The sequence below is a fragment of the Bombus vosnesenskii genome, unplaced genomic scaffold (assembly GCF_011952255.1).
Source record: "Bombus vosnesenskii isolate JDL3184/JDL3185 unplaced genomic scaffold, Bvos_JDL3184-5_v1.1 scf7180000016261, whole genome shotgun sequence".
NCBI lineage: Eukaryota > Metazoa > Arthropoda > Insecta > Hymenoptera > Apidae > Bombus > Bombus vosnesenskii.
Window position 1 is genome coordinate 1,751,253 of NW_022884330.1, and position 22,122 is coordinate 1,773,374.

The window sequence follows — 22,122 nt, forward strand, 5'->3', positions numbered from 1 at the left end:
CGATAATTTCAAAATTAATTTAGAAATTATCTAAAATCAAATTAGTTTTCAACTTTAATTAATAAAAAATATTCATCTTTTCATATATTTCTTATCAATTGCAAAAAAGTAAATATTTCTTGGAATGGTTTTGTTTATCTCTAAAAGGCATTAAGAGCATGTAGATGCTACAAACATCAATACTAACGCACATACATACATACATACATACATACATACATACATACATACATACATACATACATACATACATACATACATACATACATACATACATACATACATACATACATACATACATACATACATACATACATACATACATACATACATACATACATACATTTACAACTAGAATTACAGCAAACTGTAAAGTAATAATAAATACATAGCAGATTGTTGTATGGATATACATTACATACAAGTGAAGGCATACAAATATATTTTTATAATACATGTAACAAATTTCGATAATACATAAACAATTATGTTTATTGCTATAACATTGTTAGAAAACACGTTACTAATATAAACTGATTTTACAGTAGACTATAATAACAAATTAAAACTAAAGGAAGCATTTCTCTTTATCTTTTGCAAAGATACATGTAAATTTCATTTCTGCACAGATATAACACATAGTGCCCATTTCATATATAATAAAATTATATATGAATGATATTATATATTATATTACGTTAAATGTAAAATAAACTTTTAGTTTCCACAAGAAATTAAAAATTAAAAATTTATGCAATAATCTATTGCACATATTTAGTTGTATTATCACTTAACGAAAATTTTCATTTATCTTGGCTATTATATTTGCATCTTTTTACATTGTGTATTTTACATATTTTTAAATTAGTGGAATTATTTTCGAACTTTAAAGCAAGTTGTTATCAAGTAATTAAAAAAAATACAATTAAAAAATTATGAATACTGTATGTTTAACAGAATCATTTAAAAAAATAGTAGAAAATATCATTTTTATATAAAGCATATGCATAACATTTATAAATAATTAAAATGCTTTACTTAAGTATTCCTATGATATATATACCTCACACAATTGTACCTAATCTTTTCGACTGGTATAGATTTCATATGTATGTAAATGCAAATTTCTTTGTTACGTACGTATTATATACTCTTCCGTAAATCACATCTAATTCATTTCTACACAAATAATTACAGCTTTATATACTTATTACTCCAAACCACCTTCCTCTTCTAATTTTGATAAGAATTTTGAAACTCTATAATTTGGTTCCACTTGACGTGCCATGTCTACTAAGCATAGCAACTTCTTTATACCAATAAAAACTCTGAAAGAAAAATATACAAATCATGCTTTCGATATTGATAATTTTTTAGTATAAAGACATACCGTTTTCCCAGAAGTTTGGCATGTAAAGATGCTATTTCATCTTTACTAAATAGTTCCACTTCCTCTAAAACGCTTAAGAGATGGTCAGGAGTAGATAAATTAGGTACATGAAGAGTTGTACTAAATGCTGACAACATTTCCATATCGTCTAAAACTTGTCTAAAAAGGGTACGGTAATTATATTAATAAAAATATATACTGTATTATTATCTTTAAGTATCATTGTATTAACATTAAGTATTTTACCTACGACTCGTGGTACAAAGTACTAATAATTTGCGACCACGAGGTGGTTGTTTCTTCAGTAAAACTAACAGCGCTTGTAAAGTCAAATTAGAATATCGTGGTCCAATGGAACCATAATCTAACAAACGCTCGATATTATCAACTAAAATGCAACTAAGTTGTGAACGATATGCATCGTCAAATATCTAAAAAAACATATATATATATATATATACCAAATATTATTAAATATATTATAATTAGAAAATATTCATTTTATATTTACCTTTCGAATTAAAAGACATTTTGCAGATTCTGTAAAACCAACCATATCTTCTGGTGTACATACTTTGACAAATGGGAAATCAGAATTTTTAGCTATTTGAGCAGCAAGTGCTGTTTTTCCACTATTCGGCGGTCCTTCTAACAAAACTGATACAAGACCAGAACCTTCTGTAGAGCGTGCCTCTTGAATATATAAATTACCATCAGACAAAATTTCTGCCACTGGTTTGCCCCAATTAATGATTCCACGTATAAGAAGATGATCTAATGCTTCTGCACTTGTACCAAATGCCTATAACATAAAGTGCAAATATTAATAAAAAATATATAATAAAATATAAATAAAAGTTATAGCTTTCTGTTAATAACATTTGAATTATATTAAAAATTACTTACGGGTTTAACATCATTTTCCAAAGCATGAAGAAAATCTGCCCTGGAAACCATAAGTTTTTCCATTGCAGCAGGATCTACTTCTACCTTACTAGAAGCTTTGATTAATCTATTCATAGCAGTACTTTGTGCAGCTCTAACTAGACCTTCCAATTCTGCACCACTGAAATTTTTAGTTAATGTGGCTAATTCTTTTAAATCAACATCTGGTGATATCTTCTTATAATCTCTCATTCTAGATGTGTGAATATTAAGTATCTGAAATCTTCCATGTTCATCAGGTAAGCTAATTTCCATTTGTACCTGTATGTATACAAATTTTACTTAATTAAGTAAATGGTCTTTGGAACATTATTTTTAAAGCATATTTGATACTAAGAAGAATACCTCTAATCTACCAGGTCGTAATAAAGCTTCATCAATCATATCTCTTCTGTTAGTCATACCAATAACGAGAATATTATTTAGCTGCTCCACACCATCTATTTTTGCAAGCAACTGATTTACAACAGTATCGTGAACCCCTGTATTTCCGGCAACACTACCTCGAGATTTACAAATAGCATCAATTTCGTCAAAAATAATTATATGTAATCCACTATTTGGTCCAAGCTAAGAATAAATATTTATTTATTAGTATACTAGTAATAACTTGTATAAAACACCTAATGAAGGTTGAAAATATCTTCATACCCTCTTCTCCTCCTCTTCAGCATCAGCAAATAATCGTCTAATATTAGCTTCACTTTCTCCAACATATTTATCCAAAATCTGAGGGCCATTGACGATTTTAGGTTCTCTAGCATTTAACATAGTCCCTATTTGCCGTGCCATTAACGTTTTACCTGTACCTGGTGGGCCATAAAGTAAAATTCCTTTCACATGTTTACAACCCAATTGAGTAACAATTTCTGGTGGAAAAACTCGTGATGCAAATGCTCTCCGAAAAATAGCACTGAATTCTTTATCTAAACCACCAATTCCCATTTTTTGGAAGTCCCAATCTGGATTAATAATTGATTGACGAACGACTTTCCCCTTTGCTTTACCAACAAGGTTTAAACTTGAATTTTCTGCTTTTTCAAACTGTATAACAGTATCACCCAAGCAACGTCCCATTTGAGTCTTTTTAGGTGCTGTATTTTGTCCAGAACTTATAGCAGATAAATCAGCAGCTTCCAAACTTTTAACTACAAGGCCGAGCATTTTTTTATCCTTGAACTGAAACACCAGCTGTTGACCCACGGTGAATGCCTGCCCCGAAAATTGTAATAAAAAATCTTTAGCCATTTCATCAGTGTTATATGGTTCCAAAGTAGTCCTAAAATAAATTGTATCATAAATTTTCTTGCGGGTGCCATTTTTTTTAAATTTTTCATGTAATGTACATACGATTTTTTTTGTAAAAAGTCTGCTTCCAAGACAATAGTGCATAAACATTCTGTACTTGAGGTAGGATTAAAATGATACGGTCGCACTTCAATTTCCTGATTAAGGGAAAGAGTGGCCCATTTTCTCTGAGGTAAGCTAAATCCAACAGTTCCCCTAGGTACTTCATGATGCCGTTTTACAGTAAATACAAAATGATGATTTGGTGCGGTGGTAACTTCAATATGCCTAAAAAATACGACCATGTTAAACTTATCTCTAAAACTCTAAATTACAAATTAAATTAAATTGTATTATTCTTTTATCTTATTATAGTAATATTAAATTATTTCATTTATTTTATATAAATTTGAAATTTTGAATTATCTATCAATATGTACTCAATATCTTATACATAAGATTGATATATAACAATTACAAATAAAAAGATAAATTAAATTGCATTTCAATTTAATTGGTTTAAAGTCTTATCAAAATCTATATATGTATTCATATATGTATACATAGACACTTAAGCTTTAAATCTTATTATAGGTAACAAATCAATAAATTAATAAGATACCTATACCTGACATCATCTGGGAAATCATCTGGATTGATTATAGCACAATTTGTAATACTAAGTTCATCAGTAGGACACCTTACTGCTTTCATCCTCTATGAAAAAAAGTAAATTTTACGATTAAAAAAGTGAATCATACTTATTGACAGCATATCACTTTCATAGTCCTAGGTATTGATGAAGTATTGAGCAAGGAGGAGATGACACAAAATTCTTTTTAAAGATATGTTCAATTACATACAACGTATATTTATTACGTAAAATATATAAAATAAATAAATAAAACAAAGTATTAAATCACTTTCATATTTGAAACTTACCATTGCTGACATTTTTTGATAGAATTGAAAGGAGTAAGTTTATATTCACAGTATGAGACCTGCAATGCAGGATAGAAATATCATCACGATCTTATACAGTATAAGTATGTATACGATAGGTTCGGCAACTCGTCGAAATTTTGGTGGTGGAGAATGTCATCAATGTTTTAATATATTTTAATCCTCTCACTAGCCGCATAACGGCGCTGTCATGAAATTCCCAAAAGAGAAAAATTCGAATTACCGTATCTATATATGTTCACAGTGTAAATAAAGATGTTATCACAAAATTTCTCTCTTGAGAGAATATAACGTCGTATTAATCCCACTCGCTTATATCACATGAATTTCGTTTTATGCTTCTTCGCGTTGCATCTACAACGTTATCCCCCTACCTCCATTTGCCTACAGTATGGATGAGAGCATGGTCATATCCACAAATCTGGAGACTCTTGGGGATGGGGTAAAGGTCTTAACATTGGAAGTTGTGTTTTATAAATCGGCCACCACAGACGCTGGGTTCAAGTGATTAGGATTTTGCATTTAACGCCATCCTGCAGTGAAAACAATAACTGATTGAAAGTAAAGAATATAAACTAAACTACTGGGTTTACTCAACTGGGTTAAACTGACATAATTTTTATAATTTTTCACCGTTTACTTAAAATAAGTACATATATAGTCTCCCTAACAAGACGAGACAGTAAACGTAAACAAAACTTGACTACTGTGATTGCAACTATTGGCTGGCGATTAGTAACACTTGAATGAAAAAGAGACGGAGGTAAACGAACCCGGGCTATATTTGCATATTGACGTTGCACAACAAATCCTAACCACTTGATTAAAGCGCTTTAAGAATCTTACTCTTTCTACGGGAGTTTCTAAAACTGTATATAACTTGTATACAACACTAAGTATGAGTCATGACGTCAGTAATCCACTAACTATAATCACAAGTTGTGGTTGTTGATCATCTGTCTGGTACCGTTACCACAATATAGTACTACATTTCCTCTCTGGTATTACATATTACATAGTACACAATAATAAGAAAGTATCTCCAAGTGAAATCAGTGATTTTAAATGTCTCAGAAATGATTAAGTTTTGAAAAATAGTTCAAATGTAAAAATTAAAAAAATTGTAATAGTTTCTGATCTCTTACATGGATCCTCTACATTTAATCACAGGAACAATTGCCACAATTGACTCAACAATAGCTATGTGGCTCACAAAAGCAACAGACACATGATGTACAATGACAGTCATCTAGACAATCATAACAGATATTGTTTATACTTTAATGGAGTCAGAATGAAATTCTATTTAGAAATATGAAACGGTAATTTGTACTTTATTTTTGTGTATTTCTATGTAGGAAATTGCTATAGCTTTAAGAAAAAATAGTTCTGAAAAAAAACACTTATGGAAGCTTTGCATTAAATGTATTTGGACCAAATACATACTACTAAGAACTAGCCATAACAGAGAACAAGTAGGTAGAAAAATTATATGGAAACAAATATCTTTAAACTCATTTCTCCTAAAAATTTTTTAGCGATTATTCTACATTAATGTTCCTTAAATATTGCTGATCTAAAACAGGAACAGTAAAGAAAAGTAGCTTTGCGATGAAATAAAAATTCATTTATGTTTTTTGTACAAGATATATGTATCTTTCATAAAATAAATGTTGTTATTTTGCAGATTATTATGACTTTAATTAGAACAATTTTTTATTATTAATACAAATATTTTATTTATATTATAATAATATTGTACTAATAATATAAAATCGATTATTACGTAAGTAATAATTTTAATGAAAAATATTTTGGATAAAAATTGGGTGGTTTCAAGGAAAAAATAATTTGATGTGATTATTTTTTATATAGAAGAATGCATAGAGAACACATGAAAATTAAAATAGTTTTTTCTGAGAAATAGAACTATATATCTTTTTTACACATATCGATTTGGCGGAACATTCTACGTTAAAACTTATTAAAATATAACATTAAAGAAATCAATGATTAAATTAAAAAATGAAATATTTGATATAAAAATCTGAAATAACGCACGAATTATTGATTTTGTTGACATTGCATTTTTATGCTTTGCTACAGAACTTAACCCAAACATATCCAAAATTGTAGAAGTACAATATATAATGTCGAAAATATCTTTGCGAATTTGTCAAAGTCACGATATGACATAATGATATGACGTTATTTTTTAATAGTTTATAATTAAAAAGTCGCTTAGTTTCGAATTGTACATAATAGTATAACTCTTCAAGAATGGAGAAAGCCTCTGCCACTTGCTGTGTGATTTCTTAAAATTGTAAAAATTAACTTTTATGAAGTTGTGTGTTTATGTGACAAATAGCTTTTTGCAAGAACTAATAAATATTTGGAAATGAAATATGGTACACTTTTTAAGGATGATAAAAGCTACATTTATGTAAAGTTTCGACTTCGTATATTCAATTTTACATGAATAATTGACATTTGAAAAAAGTGCGTTTTTGAACGGTTTTTATTTGCTTACAGCTCAACGAGCTAACCAATCTTAACGTTCGATATCTCATTTGATAGATATTTTTAATATCTACGACTTTTATTGTAAACTTTTTGGGGATCGATTATTACGTTTATTATTACATGCAAAAAATGTGTTTTCAGCAACTTTGAAGATTGTTTACAGAATCTGTGCAAGAAATTTTGAGTGGCAGACGTATCGGATCTGTTTCTGAATATGATTTTAACAAATTCGCATAATAAAATTTCAGATACGATTTTTTGCCAAATTTGGACCATTTTGGGGCTAATTTGGCTGAACTAGTAAAGTTTCAACTTGAAGATAAAAAATAAGATAAGAACATAAAAAGTTAACGAAGTCATTGCATAAATATTTGAATGCGAATATAATAAGAAGTAATATAAAATAATAATGTTTTCTCAGGTTATATGTTAATAGATAATTAAAATTGTAAATATCTATTTTACAATATACATAGTTTGTACGTAAAAAATACATACATATATATTGTGTAATTTATATCACATACACTTAGTAATGCGTACATTATTTCAGTATATTTGTTTTTATTAATCTCACTGTGACTTCATACTACATATATGTAAAATACGCACATAGAATATATGATCTGCATGGACGACCATATATACATATATATTTTTTTCGAACATGATATGTAAACAACATGAAATGTAAATTTTTTGATAATTAATCGCGCTTTGAAATGTACACACTTTTACATGGGTTGTACAAGTATCTTGTGCAAAAAGATGAATATTTTATATTAATATTAGGCCTCGATAATGCAGGGAAAACGGTGAGGAATTAAAAAGCTGTGTATTTGTGGTTAAGTAAACAAATTCGTTTCTAAATGGTTTTTGAATCCATAGACATATTTAGAGGCGGCGAAAACAAAATTTACAAAGAATTACAAAGGTATGAATCCTTGCAAAATTACAACAACCGTTGGTTTAAATATTGGAAAAATTGATATAGCTGGTGTTCGTTTTAACTTCTGGGATCTTGGTGGACAAGAGGAACTTCGATCACTGTGGGATAAGGTAATTGATAATTTGATATATATCTATTTATTCTATTGCAAGAAATTATATATATTTTATGTTTATAGTATTATGCAGAATCACATGCTGTCATTTACATAGTTGATTCATCAGATCGAGAAAAGATACCTGAATCTAAAGAAACTTTTGGTAAAGTTTAAAAAAAATAGAATATACATTGAATTATTACATTTTTTATTGGATAAATATTTATATTTTATTACAGATAGAGTTATATCGTCAGAACACTTAATAGGTGTACCACTTTTAGTCCTAGCTAATAAGCAGGATGTGCCTGATTGTATGGGTGTTAGAGAAGTAAAACCAATTTTTAATCAAAATGCACACCTAATAGGTAGAAGAGATTGTATGGTGATGCCTGTTTCTGCTTTGAATGGGTATGTAAATTTTTAGACTTATTTATTTTAATTTTGTTTTCTTTTATTGAAATTAAATTGTATTATGTACTTATTTATATTAATATGATTTTATGAGTTACATATAATTTTTTTAAGTTTCTAGTGTAATGACATAAATGACTAATTGATAAATGAATAAAATATGAATTACAAAGAAAATTGCTTAAAAAGAATAATTACTTTAAGTTGAATGCAACAAATCTTATGTTAAGTAAAAAAAATACTTCATAACATGATATCATGTCAATTTTCTATTTTAGTTGTAAATTGTTTATTTCTGTAATGATTTACTAAAATTACAATTAAAATAGTAATTATTTTCTAATTTTTTAATCAATAGTATTTGAGTTTAAATATTATTTTTATACATATAATTACATAAGATTTAATGAAAACATAAAACATTTTTAATGTAAATAATAAATTATCAATCAAATTATACTGTATAATTTTGAATATGTTATATTGATAAGATGGGCATGTTATGAAATTTATGAGTTATTTAAAACAATTATATCATATAATTATTTATACAATACAAAAGGGATGGCATAGATGAAGGAATTCACTGGCTCGTGGATTGTGTCAAGAGAAACAATGACGTTCGGCCCCCTCGTAATCAGAATGACAATTGTCTGTCCTAACAAGACATTCCTGATTTCTTTCATATAAGTTGATATATGAACAGTATTTTAATGTAAAAACTCTGTACATTTACATTAGAAACTACATTTTTACTAATAAACTTTGTTTTGTAATCTGTACTAATTGAATTACTTACTCTGTCATTTTGTATTTACGATAACAGAATATTAATATCTCTTTTTAATTTGTAAAAGGTAGCTCTTTTACATTTTATTTATTATTATTTGTTTCATTGCTTTTTAATCTACTTTAATATCAGCTTTATTATCAATTGTTACATGATAATTATTACCAATTGATATTTTAATAGTTTTTATTCTTTATTTAGTATAATTAATGAATTTCCCAATTACTCTGTTAACTGATCTGTATTACTGATATCAAGGTAGTTGAGATAAGAGATAATGCTAACACCTTATTTCCCCTTCTGTCATGTTGGTGATAAAAAGTCTTCAAAACTGTTACTTCAGTTGTCTACTAGACAATATACGATTTATAATTTCAGTATTAAATGTTTGTAATAATCTTCTAGTGCACCATGTGGACATATTACGAATCTGAAGATTGGAGTGTTTTACCACCAGAATTGAATAGAAGGTGACGATTTTGTTATCTCTAACATCTCATACAAAAATTAGTTCTAGATATATATAAATTATGTATAATCACATATCTATTTATCACTTTAAACTATTTATATATATATAATAAATGTTTATTTGTAACAAGCATGTGATATAAATTATTCCATAACATTAACAGTGTATATAATTATATTATTAGAATTACTTCTATGAAAAATATTACAAAATTATATTTCATTGAAAAATTTATTTGATACAAATGAAATAACAAAAAATTATGTAATTTAATTTAATGAATATCTAATAGCAATCTATACCAAATAAGTATTTTTATATTAGATATGCTAACATATTGTAGATATACATATGTATGTCACAATTTTATTATTTTTAATACAAATTGTGCAATGACGCTCAAATTATATATTAATATTTCATCATAAGAGTGAGAGAGGGAGAGAGAAAGAAAAAATTCTATTTTCAATGAGAAAATATGCATCACTAAAATTCTCAATAAAGACATCTTATCGGAACATAGGGGGAAAAATGGATCATAAACTTTCGATTGAACAAAACAGTACAAATTTCGCGCTTTAGAAATGAACATCATTTTTATTCACTACGTTGAGCAAAAGTGTAAATAAGAGAGTTGGAATTAACGGTACAAGTATAATGAAACAATTGGAATTTCGGAAAAGAATAATTGTTACATCCGTTCACTGATGTTTCAATTGTAAGGAATGTATATTATAGAAAATGGTCACGATAACATTAACCAAAAAGCCATGGTATTATCAGGAACAACGTCAGTGAAAATGGGTAGCCATTTTGATTTTTGGTGTGCGAATACCGCGGACCATCGTGAAGAGTGTTTGTCGTGTGATAGGCTAAACGACTGTGGACGTTTAACTATGTCCATGGTTTTTTTCCCAGTTGATTAACCCTTTACTGTGAATCAAACGTTTCGTACGGTACGTATTGTCAACGATATAAAGTCAAATTAGGAGCGAAATACTCGGAATGCAAACCGTATATGTAAACCGATACAGGCCGATATACCAGGTGCAGAATAGAGACTATGCAGAAGTGAGTGAGGGCGCACAACTCGCGCCCTAGGAGGCGAGGCATATCTCGCCGTATTTGTCATACGACGTTACGTGTAAAAGGTGGGCGATACGACGACGATAGATTCGACGGCGTCTTCGTGTCGTCTCATACGTACGCTGTGAAACGTCGTTTAGATATTTCCGGATCTCAAGTTTGCTGAAAACGACGTCCTTGACTGGTACTGTTTGACAGCTAGAAAACTAACCCTTGGTTCGATGCCCTTCAGTGCGAACGATCTTTTATATAACCGGTTTACACGTTTTACAATATGCTGTCGAGTTGTACGAGCGTACGACCGCGACGCGTTTTTATAGCACGTGAATTTCTGGTCGAATGACATTCAAAAACTAGGTAATATCCATTGCATGCATTGCACTCTTCTGATCGACTACTTAGATTTCGCCAGCGAAACCGGTTATTTTGTATTTATATGCACGTTTTATAACGCGTTTAAAATAGAATATTAAGTTTATGTTCTCTATTCGACAAAGAACCTGTGTATTGTATTTGTTTTTGTCTTTTATATACAAACTTTCAAGCTTTTATTGTATGCAACAAATTACTGATAAACTAAAATCATATTACAAATAATTTATTTGTATTTGTTTCAAGATATAATACTTTCCAAATAGTATTGCTCATAATTACTTTTATTTATCCCCTTTGTGAAAGATAATTAAACAATTATAATGTATACAAAAACAATATATATGTTTACTTTTTATATTGTGTGATATGTAAATATAATTTTAATTGGTTCTTATGTCGTATATTGTTATATTGTAATTTTAATATATTTTTCATTTTGTACTATTTTTATATAATGATGGTTTTATTAAATTAATGATTAAAAATTTTTCAAGAAGAAAGATAGAGAACATCAACTTATTTTTATTTATTTTATACTTGTAGTTGTTTAAAGTTTTTGCAAATGATATTTTACAATTGTCCATAATATTATGTGACCTTTTCTCAATAGGAAGGAAACTGTGTGTTCCATACTCATCTATACTTCATTTGTATTATTGAAGTTCGTCATATACATTTGAGAACATCATTGAGAACATCATTGAGAACCATGAATGCTTCAGAACACGGGTAATATATATTTTCTAACATTAAGTTAATTATTCATAACAGTATCCCCTTATATAATGAAAAGATATGAAAATGTTATTAAATGTAAATTACTGCTAATCTTTTAGATCTTTTTCTAATACTATACTAATTTTAATACAGTTATTCTTAAGTTTTAATTGAAAGAACAATTTGTTATTGCAATGATAGAAAATATGTTATTTCAATAGTCTTTTGTAATATTGCTTGAAAAAAACATTGTTCATTTGAAGCAAGTATAGAATAATTGGAATCGTATCATGAGTGTCATTGCACAACAAACAAAATGGTATGTAAATGGTTTGTGTGTGTAAATAGCATGGGTGTGTATATTGCAGGTTTAACCCAGCCTTTAATATGGCCTCCATAAAACAAGCATTTAATGAAGCAGTAGAAAGAGGTAAGAGAGTGCAATATTTATTTATAATAAATATATAATGAATACTTGTATTAGTTCTTATAGTATTTTGTAATTTGTATGCTTATTATTAATTCTATATATTACAAGCCTCAAACTTAAGAAATATCTCATGTTTTTATAATATTAACTTAAAACTCTAATTAAATAGGTGTCATAATTAACTCCATTGATCTACTTTAAATTGATTATCTTTAGTAATGAATATAATTTAATTTTTCAATAAATAAGTAACATTGAAATATTTATCATGTTTTTTAAAATAAATGGAAGGGTGATATAAGAATAGAACATAAATAATTTTAGAAATATCATTGTTATAAAACTTTACTATTATATAATTTCCTCCTGTAGAATTAAATATTGCTCCATATCATTGCTTGTATTTCACATACAAAATAATTTTCTGCGATTATTATTCATAACTTGAGCATTTAACTCATTAAATCCTACTAACATTAAACTTGATAACATGTTATAATTTAAAAGTCTCAACAGTTAGAATGCCTGCACCAACTCGATTGAGGGATCTCATCAGACAAATAAGAGCTGCTAGAACTGCAGCAGAAGAAAGGACAGTTGTTAACAAGGAATGTGCTTATATTCGTTCAACATTCAGAGAAGAAGATAGTGTATGGAGATGTCGCAATATTGCGAAACTTTTATATATTCATATGCTTGGGTTTGTATTAAATTTTCTCTTCATATTCACTAATAAGTTCAACAATGTATATTTAATATTCTTTTTTTTATTAGAAATAAAAATTCTATTAATTTTGTAGATATCCAGCTCATTTTGGTCAACTAGAATGTCTAAAACTTATTGCATCCCCAAGGTTTACAGACAAACGAATTGGTTACTTAGGTGCAATGTTACTGCTAGATGAACGACAAGATGTTCATCTTTTAATTACAAATTGTTTAAAAAAGTAATAATTCGCTAAAATTATTTTAATATTTTTTAAAAGCATATATAATAGGGTATTTTAATATTTTAAACATTTAATTCCTCTTGCAGTGATTTAAATAGCTCCACACAATTTGTTATTGGTTTGGCATTATGTACTTTGGGTGCAATTGCATCACCAGAAATGGCAAGGGATTTGGCATCTGAAGTTGAAAGGCTAATGAAGTCAGCAAATGCATATATTCGAAAAAAAGCAGCACTTTGTGCATTCAGAATTATTAGACGTGTACCAGAGTTAATGGAAATGTTTCTACCTGCTACTCGTAGTTTAATTACAGAGAAAAACCATGGTGTATTAATTACAGGTGTCACACTTATTACAGAAATGTGTGAAAATAGTGTTGATACATTGAATCATTTTAAAAAGGTAAATTTTACATGTTTTAATAAGTGATAGAGGGATACTACATCAAAACTAGTAAAATACTTAGTTGTTTGTGACTAGTATTACAAACATTTTGTCATTGCATCAAAGAACATTATACATTATTTTTTTAATTCAATTTAAGTTTTTTTAATGTTGTCATATCTAGTCTGCTAGTTCAATAGCTGCAAGCTAGATCGTAGTAGCATTATCAGTTAACCAGAGCATTGAACTCATACTCCTAGTAAAAATTTTTATATTGAAGCAAATTGAACATTTACTAAAAAAGATTACCAAAAAGAATGTGTAGTCTATAATTTTACTTATATTTTATTAATAACAGTGCTATGACAAAGGACATAAATGTATCTGTTGATAAAACACAAATGTCTTAATATATATAAAATATTTCATAAAAAAGCTTCAAATGTGATTAATAATCTTAAATAAGTGTTATTGTTTAATAATTCTTTGCTCATAGTGATATTCATAATATAAGTATGGTTTTATCTTCTTTAGGAATGCGGCCATCGAGAGGTAAAAAGCATACGAGCATTTTTTATATTTTTGCATGTTATGCTTATTGTGGATATCATTTTTATCTTTTATTCTATGTAATTTTTATTGAAGATACTTGATTATTTATATTAAATGCTTTACTAATACAAAATCAATATAAAATAATGAAATATGAAAACACATGCATGTATTTTAAAATTATAGTACCTATAACATGAAATACTTTCAATAAATGCATATTGAATATTAATTGAATTTTTATAAATAACATTTTAATATTTTACTTTTTTATTGAACATATGTTTGTATAAGAATGTATTTTAATTATATGAAGCACAGTTATTGAATATCTTTCTAGTTATATTATTTATATTATGGATGTTAAGGTGTATCTGTTTGTGCACAAATAATGTAATATAATTGATGTTACTTTGTGATCTTTCTTAGCAGCTTATATCTGTTTCTTAAATATAACAATGTATATCTTTATTTTTGTATCTAGAATTAAATATTGCTTTTTGATAACTTCATAAAAGTTTTTAATGGAACTATGCATTGTCATTCTATTATAATTTGTTTATTGGTATATGTTTACAGATTTCTTGGTTAAACTTTGTTTACTTAAAATTGTGTAAATAATATATTATTCAATAAAAATAAAATTATTATTTCAGATTGTGCCAAATCTTGTGAGGATCTTAAAAAATTTAATACTAGCTGGATATTCTCCAGAACATGATGTATCTGGAGTATCTGACCCGTTCCTTCAAGTAAAAATATTACGTCTCCTTCGAATTTTGGGACGTAATGATATCGATGCATCCGAAGCAATGAACGATATACTTGCGCAAGTTGCAACTAATACAGAAACTAGCAAAAATGTTGGAAATACTATATTATATGAAACTGTATTATCTATTATGGATATAAAATCTGAAAGTGGACTGAGAGTGTTAGCAGTGAATATATTAGGTCGATTTTTATTAAATAACGATAAGAACATCCGATATGTTGCTTTGAATACGTTATTAAAAACAGTTTATGTAGATACAAGTGCAGTACAAAGACATCGCTCAACAATCCTGGTAATGTTTATCATATTATTTCATATCTTTATATTTGATATTATTATATTACTAAACATTTCTTTCATTTTTTGTTTCTCAGGAGTGTCTAAAAGACCCGGATGTATCGATTAGAAGACGAGCTATGGAGCTTAGTTTTGCACTTGTAAATTCAAACAATATTAGGAACATGATGAAAGAGTTATTACTTTTTTTGGAACGTGCTGATCCAGAATTTAAAGCACAATGTAGTAGTAACATAGTAATGTCTGCCGAAAGATTTGCGCCAAATAAACGTTGGCATCTTGAAACGTTATTCAAAGTTCTTGTTGCTGTATGAAATTTATTACATTAATTTTACATATATTTCACTATTTATAGTTATTTTCAATCTTCATCATTGTAATTTTCTTGTTTCTAGGCTGGTAATTATGTTCGAGATGATGTAGTAGCATGCACCATTCAGTTAATTTCAGAAACCCAATCACAGCAAAGCTATGCTGTCAGTGCATTGTGGAGAGCACTGGAAAAAGATACATCCGATAAGCAACCTTTGGCTCAAGTTGCAACATGGTGTATTGGTGAATATGGTGATTTATTACTATATGGACCACCATCAGAAGATATAGATACTCCTGTCAATGTACGTATGTTAGACACTATGTATATCTGTATATGCTTACCCTCTATTCTTTATGATAAAATTAAGATAGTTAAAAAGCATTAAATAATTAATATATGTATATCTTTTTCTTTTATTATTAGTTAACAGAAGATGAAGTTATTGATGTTTATCAAAGGTTACTCTGGAGTCCGCAAAATACAGTAGTCACGAAACAATATACATTATTATCTCTCACAAAACTTAGCACAAGATTTCAGAAGGGTAATGAGTAAGTATTGCTGAAAAATCTAATTATTACTGATACTATTATATTATTTTTTGCATTCATTTTCATATTTAAATAATTATTTACATAAGCCTTATATATATTTCAGAAAAATTCGTCAAATAATTGATACATTTGGAAGCAATTTACATATAGAATTGCAACAACGAGGTATCGAATTTTCACAGTTGTTCAGAAAATATGATCATTTACGACCTGCATTACTTGAAAGAATGCCTCCTATGGAAACTGCTAGACCACAAGCTAATGGAATTATTGGTATGGTAAATGGTGAACCAGAACCAGAAGAAGATAAATCTTCAGTTTTGGAAGCAAGTACTCCACCATCTGATTCAGTAAGTTTGTATCGAACAGTTTATAAGAATTATAATTTGAATGAAATAACCTGCACAGCAAAATATGTGAAATATTTTTATATTTAATTAACAGAGTTTAATATTTTTTATATTTTTCTAGAGTGCACTTCTAGATTTGCTTGGAACCACCGACTTAGGAATGACATCTTCTGTATCAAATAAAAGTCCACCTTCTAATTCAACAAATACAGTAAACAATAATGATCTTTTGGATCTACTTGGTAGTTTGGATTTAAGTGCACCTACATCTACATCTACACTGCCACAGGCACAAACGCCATTACAAATATTTAGTCCCACTAACACAACAAACTTTTTAGTGGATGGTTTGCTTAATTCATCATCAATTCAAAATGGTTTGTGCAACTTAATCAAATACTTATTTCTTACTGCTAATACTATACAAACCTCATTTTATTTTATAACTCTAGATACACTTTCTATGATTGTATTGGATAAAGCAGGACTTAAAATAACCTTCAAATTGGAAAGACCACCAGACATTGCTGATTTATTAATTATTAATATGTCAGCGCAAAATTCTGGAAGTGCTATATTGACTGATTTTCTGTTTCAAGCAGCAGTTCCTAAGGTAGTAGTCAATTTCGTGTTACAGTTATTAAATATAAAGAATCATGGGGATTACTTTTTATGTATTATTATTTAGACATTCCAACTACAAATGTTGTCACCATCAAGCACAGTCATTCCTCCTTCTGGACAAGTTACTCAAGTATTGAAAGTTACAAATATCAGCAAAGTAAGTTCATATGACAGTATTCTATTTAAAAAATTTTTACAGAAGTGTTTCGCTTTATTATTGATCACCCATATATTTTCCTAATTTAGGTACCTTTAAGAATGAGATTACGTATATCTTACACTGGACCAACAGGACCAGTTTTGGAACAAACGGAAGTAAATAATTTTCCTTCCCTAACATTGCAGTGACAAGATATATTAAGGAAGACAATTGTACATATGCCTGTCTAAATAATTATTGAGTCTTAAATAGACTGAAACCCAATTTCATCTTTTCATCAGATAAAATGAAAATATATTGGTAAAATGACACGTTTGGCAAAAACGCTTACCGATTGATTAATCTAATAATTCGTCAGAAATAATCATTGAATCTAATAAGATTCAAATCTATAATGAATTACACTTTTTTTAACATACATCTGCAAATTTTTCATCTGCTCACAAGCCATATTTTATATTTATAGAAAGCTGAGGACGTAATTTCTTGTAAGTATGATTTTTGCAAATATGCTTGTGTATAAATTGTTTTTAAATTCTGATTTTACACTGTTGAGTATAATAACATAATAAAATATCTTTTAAATATTTAAAAATTTATACAATAAACAACCATTCTTAGTATTTTTAAAACAAGTATTATTAATAAATTGGTTACTTCCATTATAAAATAATTTTTTAGCTATTATAAAATAGTTTTATAATTGATTTAAATTGGCATTTGTTGAGCAGATGGTACGATATTTATTTTGAAGTCTTTCAAAAATAGTAAAATTTATTATTATAATGAAATTATTAAATGTCAAAAAAAGAAAGAAAGGAATGTAAAATTTCTCTTGTACTATGCTGCATGTATTGTGAGATGTGTAAATATTTTCTCTAACTGAATAATAGACAGATAGAACAATATTACATGCAACACTGTTATTTGATCTGTTGGATTTCTAATCTTACAGCTTCTGATTTAGCGTATAATTTCTCGTATAGAATAATTAAAATAAAAAATACATACGAAAAAAAGGATACATAAGAGAAACTATTAAACTCACTTAATAATACTGATAAAAGGTGTTTGCCCCTAAAAATGTTGCTGCCCAATTATAAATGACAAGCACTTAAATCTCGTTGTAATAATTGATCTTTTCTACTATATTTGTAAGTAATAAACGGACGCGATTGCCTTGTAAATAATTAAATAATTACAGTAACATAGAAGTAATTAAATTCTTATTACGAGGAATGTAAAATGGGGTTCTTTACTACATATGTTTATGATACAATTGACATGTCAACAATTTATAGAGGAACATTGCTTCTTTCACGAAAAGTTTTTTTAAGTGAGAAGGGGGTTACACATAAATACATATACATGTAGCGTGTACGTTTGCTATACCCCATATTTACGTCTGTTATGGGTGGTGTTTATACTGTTTTGAATGTATTTGGAGTATATGATATCATTGGAGGGCTGATTTCTGGTTGTCAAATTATTTTATATATACATGTTCATTTATTAAATCACTTAAAATTATTAACAAATTTTCTTTTCATAAAAAAATTAAATTCACATAAAACTTTAAATAATTTAAGCATCATGCACAAAATCTAAAATTATTATTATTGATAAACATCGTTTTGTAATACATAATTTCTGAAAAAAACATATATTTGAATATTCTTTGTGAACTAACTAAAAATAGAGTAGAAATTATGATATGAAGAAGTATTTTTACATTCCTTTTATTATAGGATTTATTTAACTATGTAAAAATGTGTAAGATTCAATTTAAGAGAAGTTAAAAGATTTAATTCTTAATCTTAATTAAATGGATTTGAAAATTGTATGAGTGAATTGAACCTTTTGAAACAAAAATTCATATCTTTTTATACGTGTTATTTTTTCCTATATGAAGCAAATATTTGATGATGAATGTGCGTCTAAATCATGCGAAACAGTACACAATAAATTGCGTAAAAAGTAGCAATAGCAAATCTTACTCGCAAGTATTCACCTTTTTCAAGATTTTATGTAAATGAAGTTACGATGCAGTTGTACTTAATTGTATTTAATTTACCTTATTCTAATAGTATTGTATGAACATGTAGATTTTTAAGCGCAATTAATTTTAGTATTATAAAACGTCTAGTACTTTGAATAACTAAGTTAACAAAATGTTCTTTTACTATTTCTTTTTCTTAAATTTCTTTTAAAGCATAATTATCATAACATACTAGTAAAAGTATATTATCAGTATAACTGTATGCATTTTAGCTCCGTCCCTTATATGTTGTGCGCTATGAATGCGGTGTATAATTCTAGAACAGGTGGGTGTGTTTCTGAGTGGCCTTGTCCTAAAGTCTATGACACAGTGTCAGCCCTTCGGTGGGGTGTACTCTGCCTACTTGTTCTCAATATTATATTAGTTTTATAAATATAAATATATATAAATCAACTGTGAGGATATTGAATAATGATAAAGATGCTGTATATATACTTTCTAGAGACTCAAGGTGTGAAAATAAAATGTATTTTTATTCCACTACTCTTTGAAAAATATTGTATTAATAGTTATTTAGTTATTTCACTTATTTTTAGATTACAATTTTTGTTGATTATCTTATGCAAGAATAATTTCAATATGTATATTAAGATAATTATGATCATAGTAAAAATATAAAGACAAACTTATTTTTTTATTATATTTTAGTAAAAAATGTTCCTTATATTAATTACAACTTACGTAGATTATAATCATTCTTTTTATTGTAATTATTACACGTTATATATATGTTTTACTGTTGCTGAGTTTCAATAGGATTACATCCAACTTGATTAAATAATCTGTCCTTGATTATTTGTGCCATTAATCCATGAATAATTTCAATAGTAGTCTTACAACTGTCTCTTGTTGCTTTCATTAATTTTTCTACAGTACTGCGATCATGAGGATCCGTTCCACCCAAAATAAATCCTCTTCCAAGTGCAACCTCTGACTGCTCAAGTTTATCCGATAAATCAAATATTTGCCCAGTAGTGTAATCAGCATTTGTTAGAAGACTAGAGGAACTTAAAGTATTCACCCAGTATTTATTCCACAAAGAATCTAGTAATCTTCTATCTAATGATGATTTAAAATAAGAAACTTCCAAAGAATAATATTGTTTGCAGTGAACTCCAAAATCTTCAATCTTATTTAATGGTATTGTTTGATACTCAGATGGTTCTTCATTTGCTGGTTTATATCCCTTTTTATATCAAATTTTTTTTTATTATTTATTATTTCTTTTATGTATTATAAATATTAGCAAATATATACCACCTTTGGATATGTTCTAAATGCACCCAAACAAACTTTGCCAGCAGATATTGTTCTCACAGGATCAATTACAATAGCAACAAATGGTTCCTGAAAATTTTGATTGAGCATTTGTGTAGATACATCAATACCCGATAACCAACATCCATAGCCAGGATGACTATGGTACCATCCAATAGCATTTTCTTGTCTTCCAACCTTAATAAATTGAAAAATAAATATTACATTATAGGCAGTTGTTACATGTTATATCTGTAATAATTAAGTACTTGTTTAGCTGCTTCTATATATGCTGTCATATACTCATAAGCCTGTGCCTGAGCGTTAACTCTTGTTTCTGTGCCTTCTACAGGTAATGCAAAAGAATCCATAACGATCATTGTATTTGCTGCAACTTTTCCAAGCAAAAGACCCATTACTTCTAAAGTTCCTCCAGAACGAGCATGCATAACCATTTTTAATAATGCTAATGCAGAGATTTTTATATCTTTGAAAAAATGAGGACTGAAATATGATCAAGAATGTGTGGTTGGAAATGAGATCATAAAAATATATCTTAATATTGATACAAATATTTAAAAAATAACATACTCCTTTTCCCATGGTTTTGCAGCTAATATATCTTGTTGTTCTTTACGATCATACCTATAAATTTCATCAACAGTGCTAATTGTTTCAATATTATTTGACATTTCCCATGTTTTTTTGGCAATTGTACTTTGGTCAGAAGAAGTGCTCGCCATATTTAATCTATATTCAACAGCTTAAGTTCTAAAATAAAGAAATTATAAATTAGACTTATCATATGTATTTTGTCATGTTCTTTCTCAATATTATACTTGAATGTATACATATATTGTTATTTAATGTGGATAAGACCTTTTCCAACTATAATCAAAACAATTGTTAATTATGAAAAAATAAATAAAATTATTCCACTGATCATATATCAAATGATAAATATTTTATGAAACAGTATATAAATCTTAAATCACTGCATAAATCTGATTTTTTACATAATCCAAATATGAGAATGTATTCTGTGACTGTTTAATACAAGTATAGATATTTGATAAATTACGTTTATAAGCCTTTACTAAACCGCCTAATACGAAAATTAAAAATAATTCAAAATCATACTCCTATACTTTTACCACAACACTTTGAATTACTACGTCATATGCTTGTTTCGAATTAAACAATACTATAATATAATAAATGATAGACCACCACCACGTCTTTCAATACATCGTATTATTAACGCCATCTATCAACAAGATTTTCATTATTATATTTTGCGGTATTAATTGAATATTTTATGTTATATACAATACCTAATATTATAGTTTATGTAATATGATGATCTTTTCCCTACTCGCAAGGAGAGATTTTAACCTATCTTGTTT

The 22,122-nt window shown here is 27.8% G+C and overlaps 4 protein-coding genes and 2 long non-coding RNA genes across 18 annotated transcripts; 3 read left to right on the forward strand and 3 right to left on the reverse strand.

The window, feature by feature from the left end:
• Positions 1–1,170: 1,170 nt before the first annotated feature.
• LOC117241698 (vesicle-fusing ATPase 1-like) lies at positions 1,171–4,726 on the reverse strand. The gene is made up of 10 exons (XM_033507701.1): positions 4,565–4,726; positions 4,251–4,339; positions 3,686–3,910; positions 2,987–3,614; positions 2,681–2,905; positions 2,297–2,596; positions 1,902–2,192; positions 1,637–1,821; positions 1,391–1,549; positions 1,171–1,328 (listed from the first exon to the last, which is right to left on the reverse strand). The coding sequence occupies exons 1-10, from the start codon at positions 4,574–4,576 to the stop codon at positions 1,211–1,213; spliced, it is 2,232 nt and encodes a 743-aa protein (XP_033363592.1). The 5' UTR covers positions 4,577–4,726; the 3' UTR covers positions 1,171–1,210.
• A 152-nt stretch (positions 4,727–4,878) lies between these two features.
• On the forward strand, positions 4,879–6,288 carry LOC117241699. The gene is made up of 2 exons (XR_004495100.1): positions 4,879–5,348; positions 5,756–6,288. It is a non-coding gene; the product is annotated as an uncharacterized LOC117241699 (long non-coding RNA).
• Positions 6,289–7,581: 1,293 nt separating this feature from the next.
• On the forward strand, positions 7,582–9,350 carry LOC117241773 (ADP-ribosylation factor-related protein 1). The gene is made up of 5 exons (XM_033507882.1): positions 7,582–7,923; positions 7,997–8,167; positions 8,236–8,317; positions 8,394–8,565; positions 9,131–9,350. The coding sequence occupies exons 1-5, from the start codon at positions 7,831–7,833 to the stop codon at positions 9,228–9,230; spliced, it is 618 nt and encodes a 205-aa protein (XP_033363773.1). The 5' UTR covers positions 7,582–7,830; the 3' UTR covers positions 9,231–9,350.
• On the forward strand, positions 8,443–17,895 carry LOC117241736 (AP-1 complex subunit gamma-1). 11 transcript variants are annotated; one of them, XM_033507781.1, is made up of 16 exons: positions 8,443–8,565; positions 9,764–9,828; positions 12,377–12,438; positions 12,955–13,138; positions 13,239–13,385; positions 13,475–13,790; positions 14,307–14,324; positions 14,981–15,391; positions 15,474–15,704; positions 15,792–16,013; positions 16,136–16,263; positions 16,370–16,616; positions 16,738–16,993; positions 17,069–17,229; positions 17,305–17,397; positions 17,487–17,895. In XM_033507781.1, the coding sequence occupies exons 2-16, from the start codon at positions 9,770–9,772 to the stop codon at positions 17,586–17,588; spliced, it is 2,637 nt and encodes an 878-aa protein (XP_033363672.1). In that variant the 5' UTR covers positions 8,443–8,565; positions 9,764–9,769; the 3' UTR covers positions 17,589–17,895. The 11 variants fall into 11 exon arrangements, with proteins under 11 accessions (XP_033363672.1, XP_033363673.1, XP_033363676.1 ...); XM_033507785.1 differs by lacking the exons at positions 8,443–8,565; positions 9,764–9,828 and adding exons at positions 10,650–10,786; positions 11,902–12,020 and having other exon boundaries at positions 12,946–13,138; XM_033507783.1 differs by lacking the exons at positions 8,443–8,565; positions 9,764–9,828 and adding exons at positions 10,759–11,273; positions 11,902–12,020 and having other exon boundaries at positions 12,946–13,138.
• On the reverse strand, positions 10,400–10,976 carry LOC117241782. The gene is made up of 2 exons (XR_004495114.1): positions 10,844–10,976; positions 10,400–10,763 (listed from the first exon to the last, which is right to left on the reverse strand). It is a non-coding gene; the product is annotated as an uncharacterized LOC117241782 (long non-coding RNA).
• Positions 17,896–20,141: 2,246 nt separating the features above from the next.
• Positions 20,142–21,976, reverse strand: LOC117241765 (COP9 signalosome complex subunit 5). Of its 3 annotated transcripts, none has more exons than XM_033507871.1 (5): positions 21,857–21,976; positions 21,308–21,487; positions 20,986–21,220; positions 20,720–20,914; positions 20,142–20,645 (listed from the first exon to the last, which is right to left on the reverse strand). In XM_033507871.1, exons 2-5 carry the CDS (start codon positions 21,457–21,459, stop codon positions 20,193–20,195), a joined length of 1,035 nt encoding a protein of 344 aa, XP_033363762.1. In that variant the 5' UTR covers positions 21,460–21,487; positions 21,857–21,976; the 3' UTR covers positions 20,142–20,192. The 3 variants fall into 3 exon arrangements, with proteins under 3 accessions (XP_033363762.1, XP_033363759.1, XP_033363760.1); XM_033507868.1 differs by having other exon boundaries at positions 21,798–21,958; XM_033507869.1 differs by lacking the exon at positions 21,857–21,976 and adding an exon at positions 21,596–21,710.
• Positions 21,977–22,122: the final 146 nt, after the last annotated feature.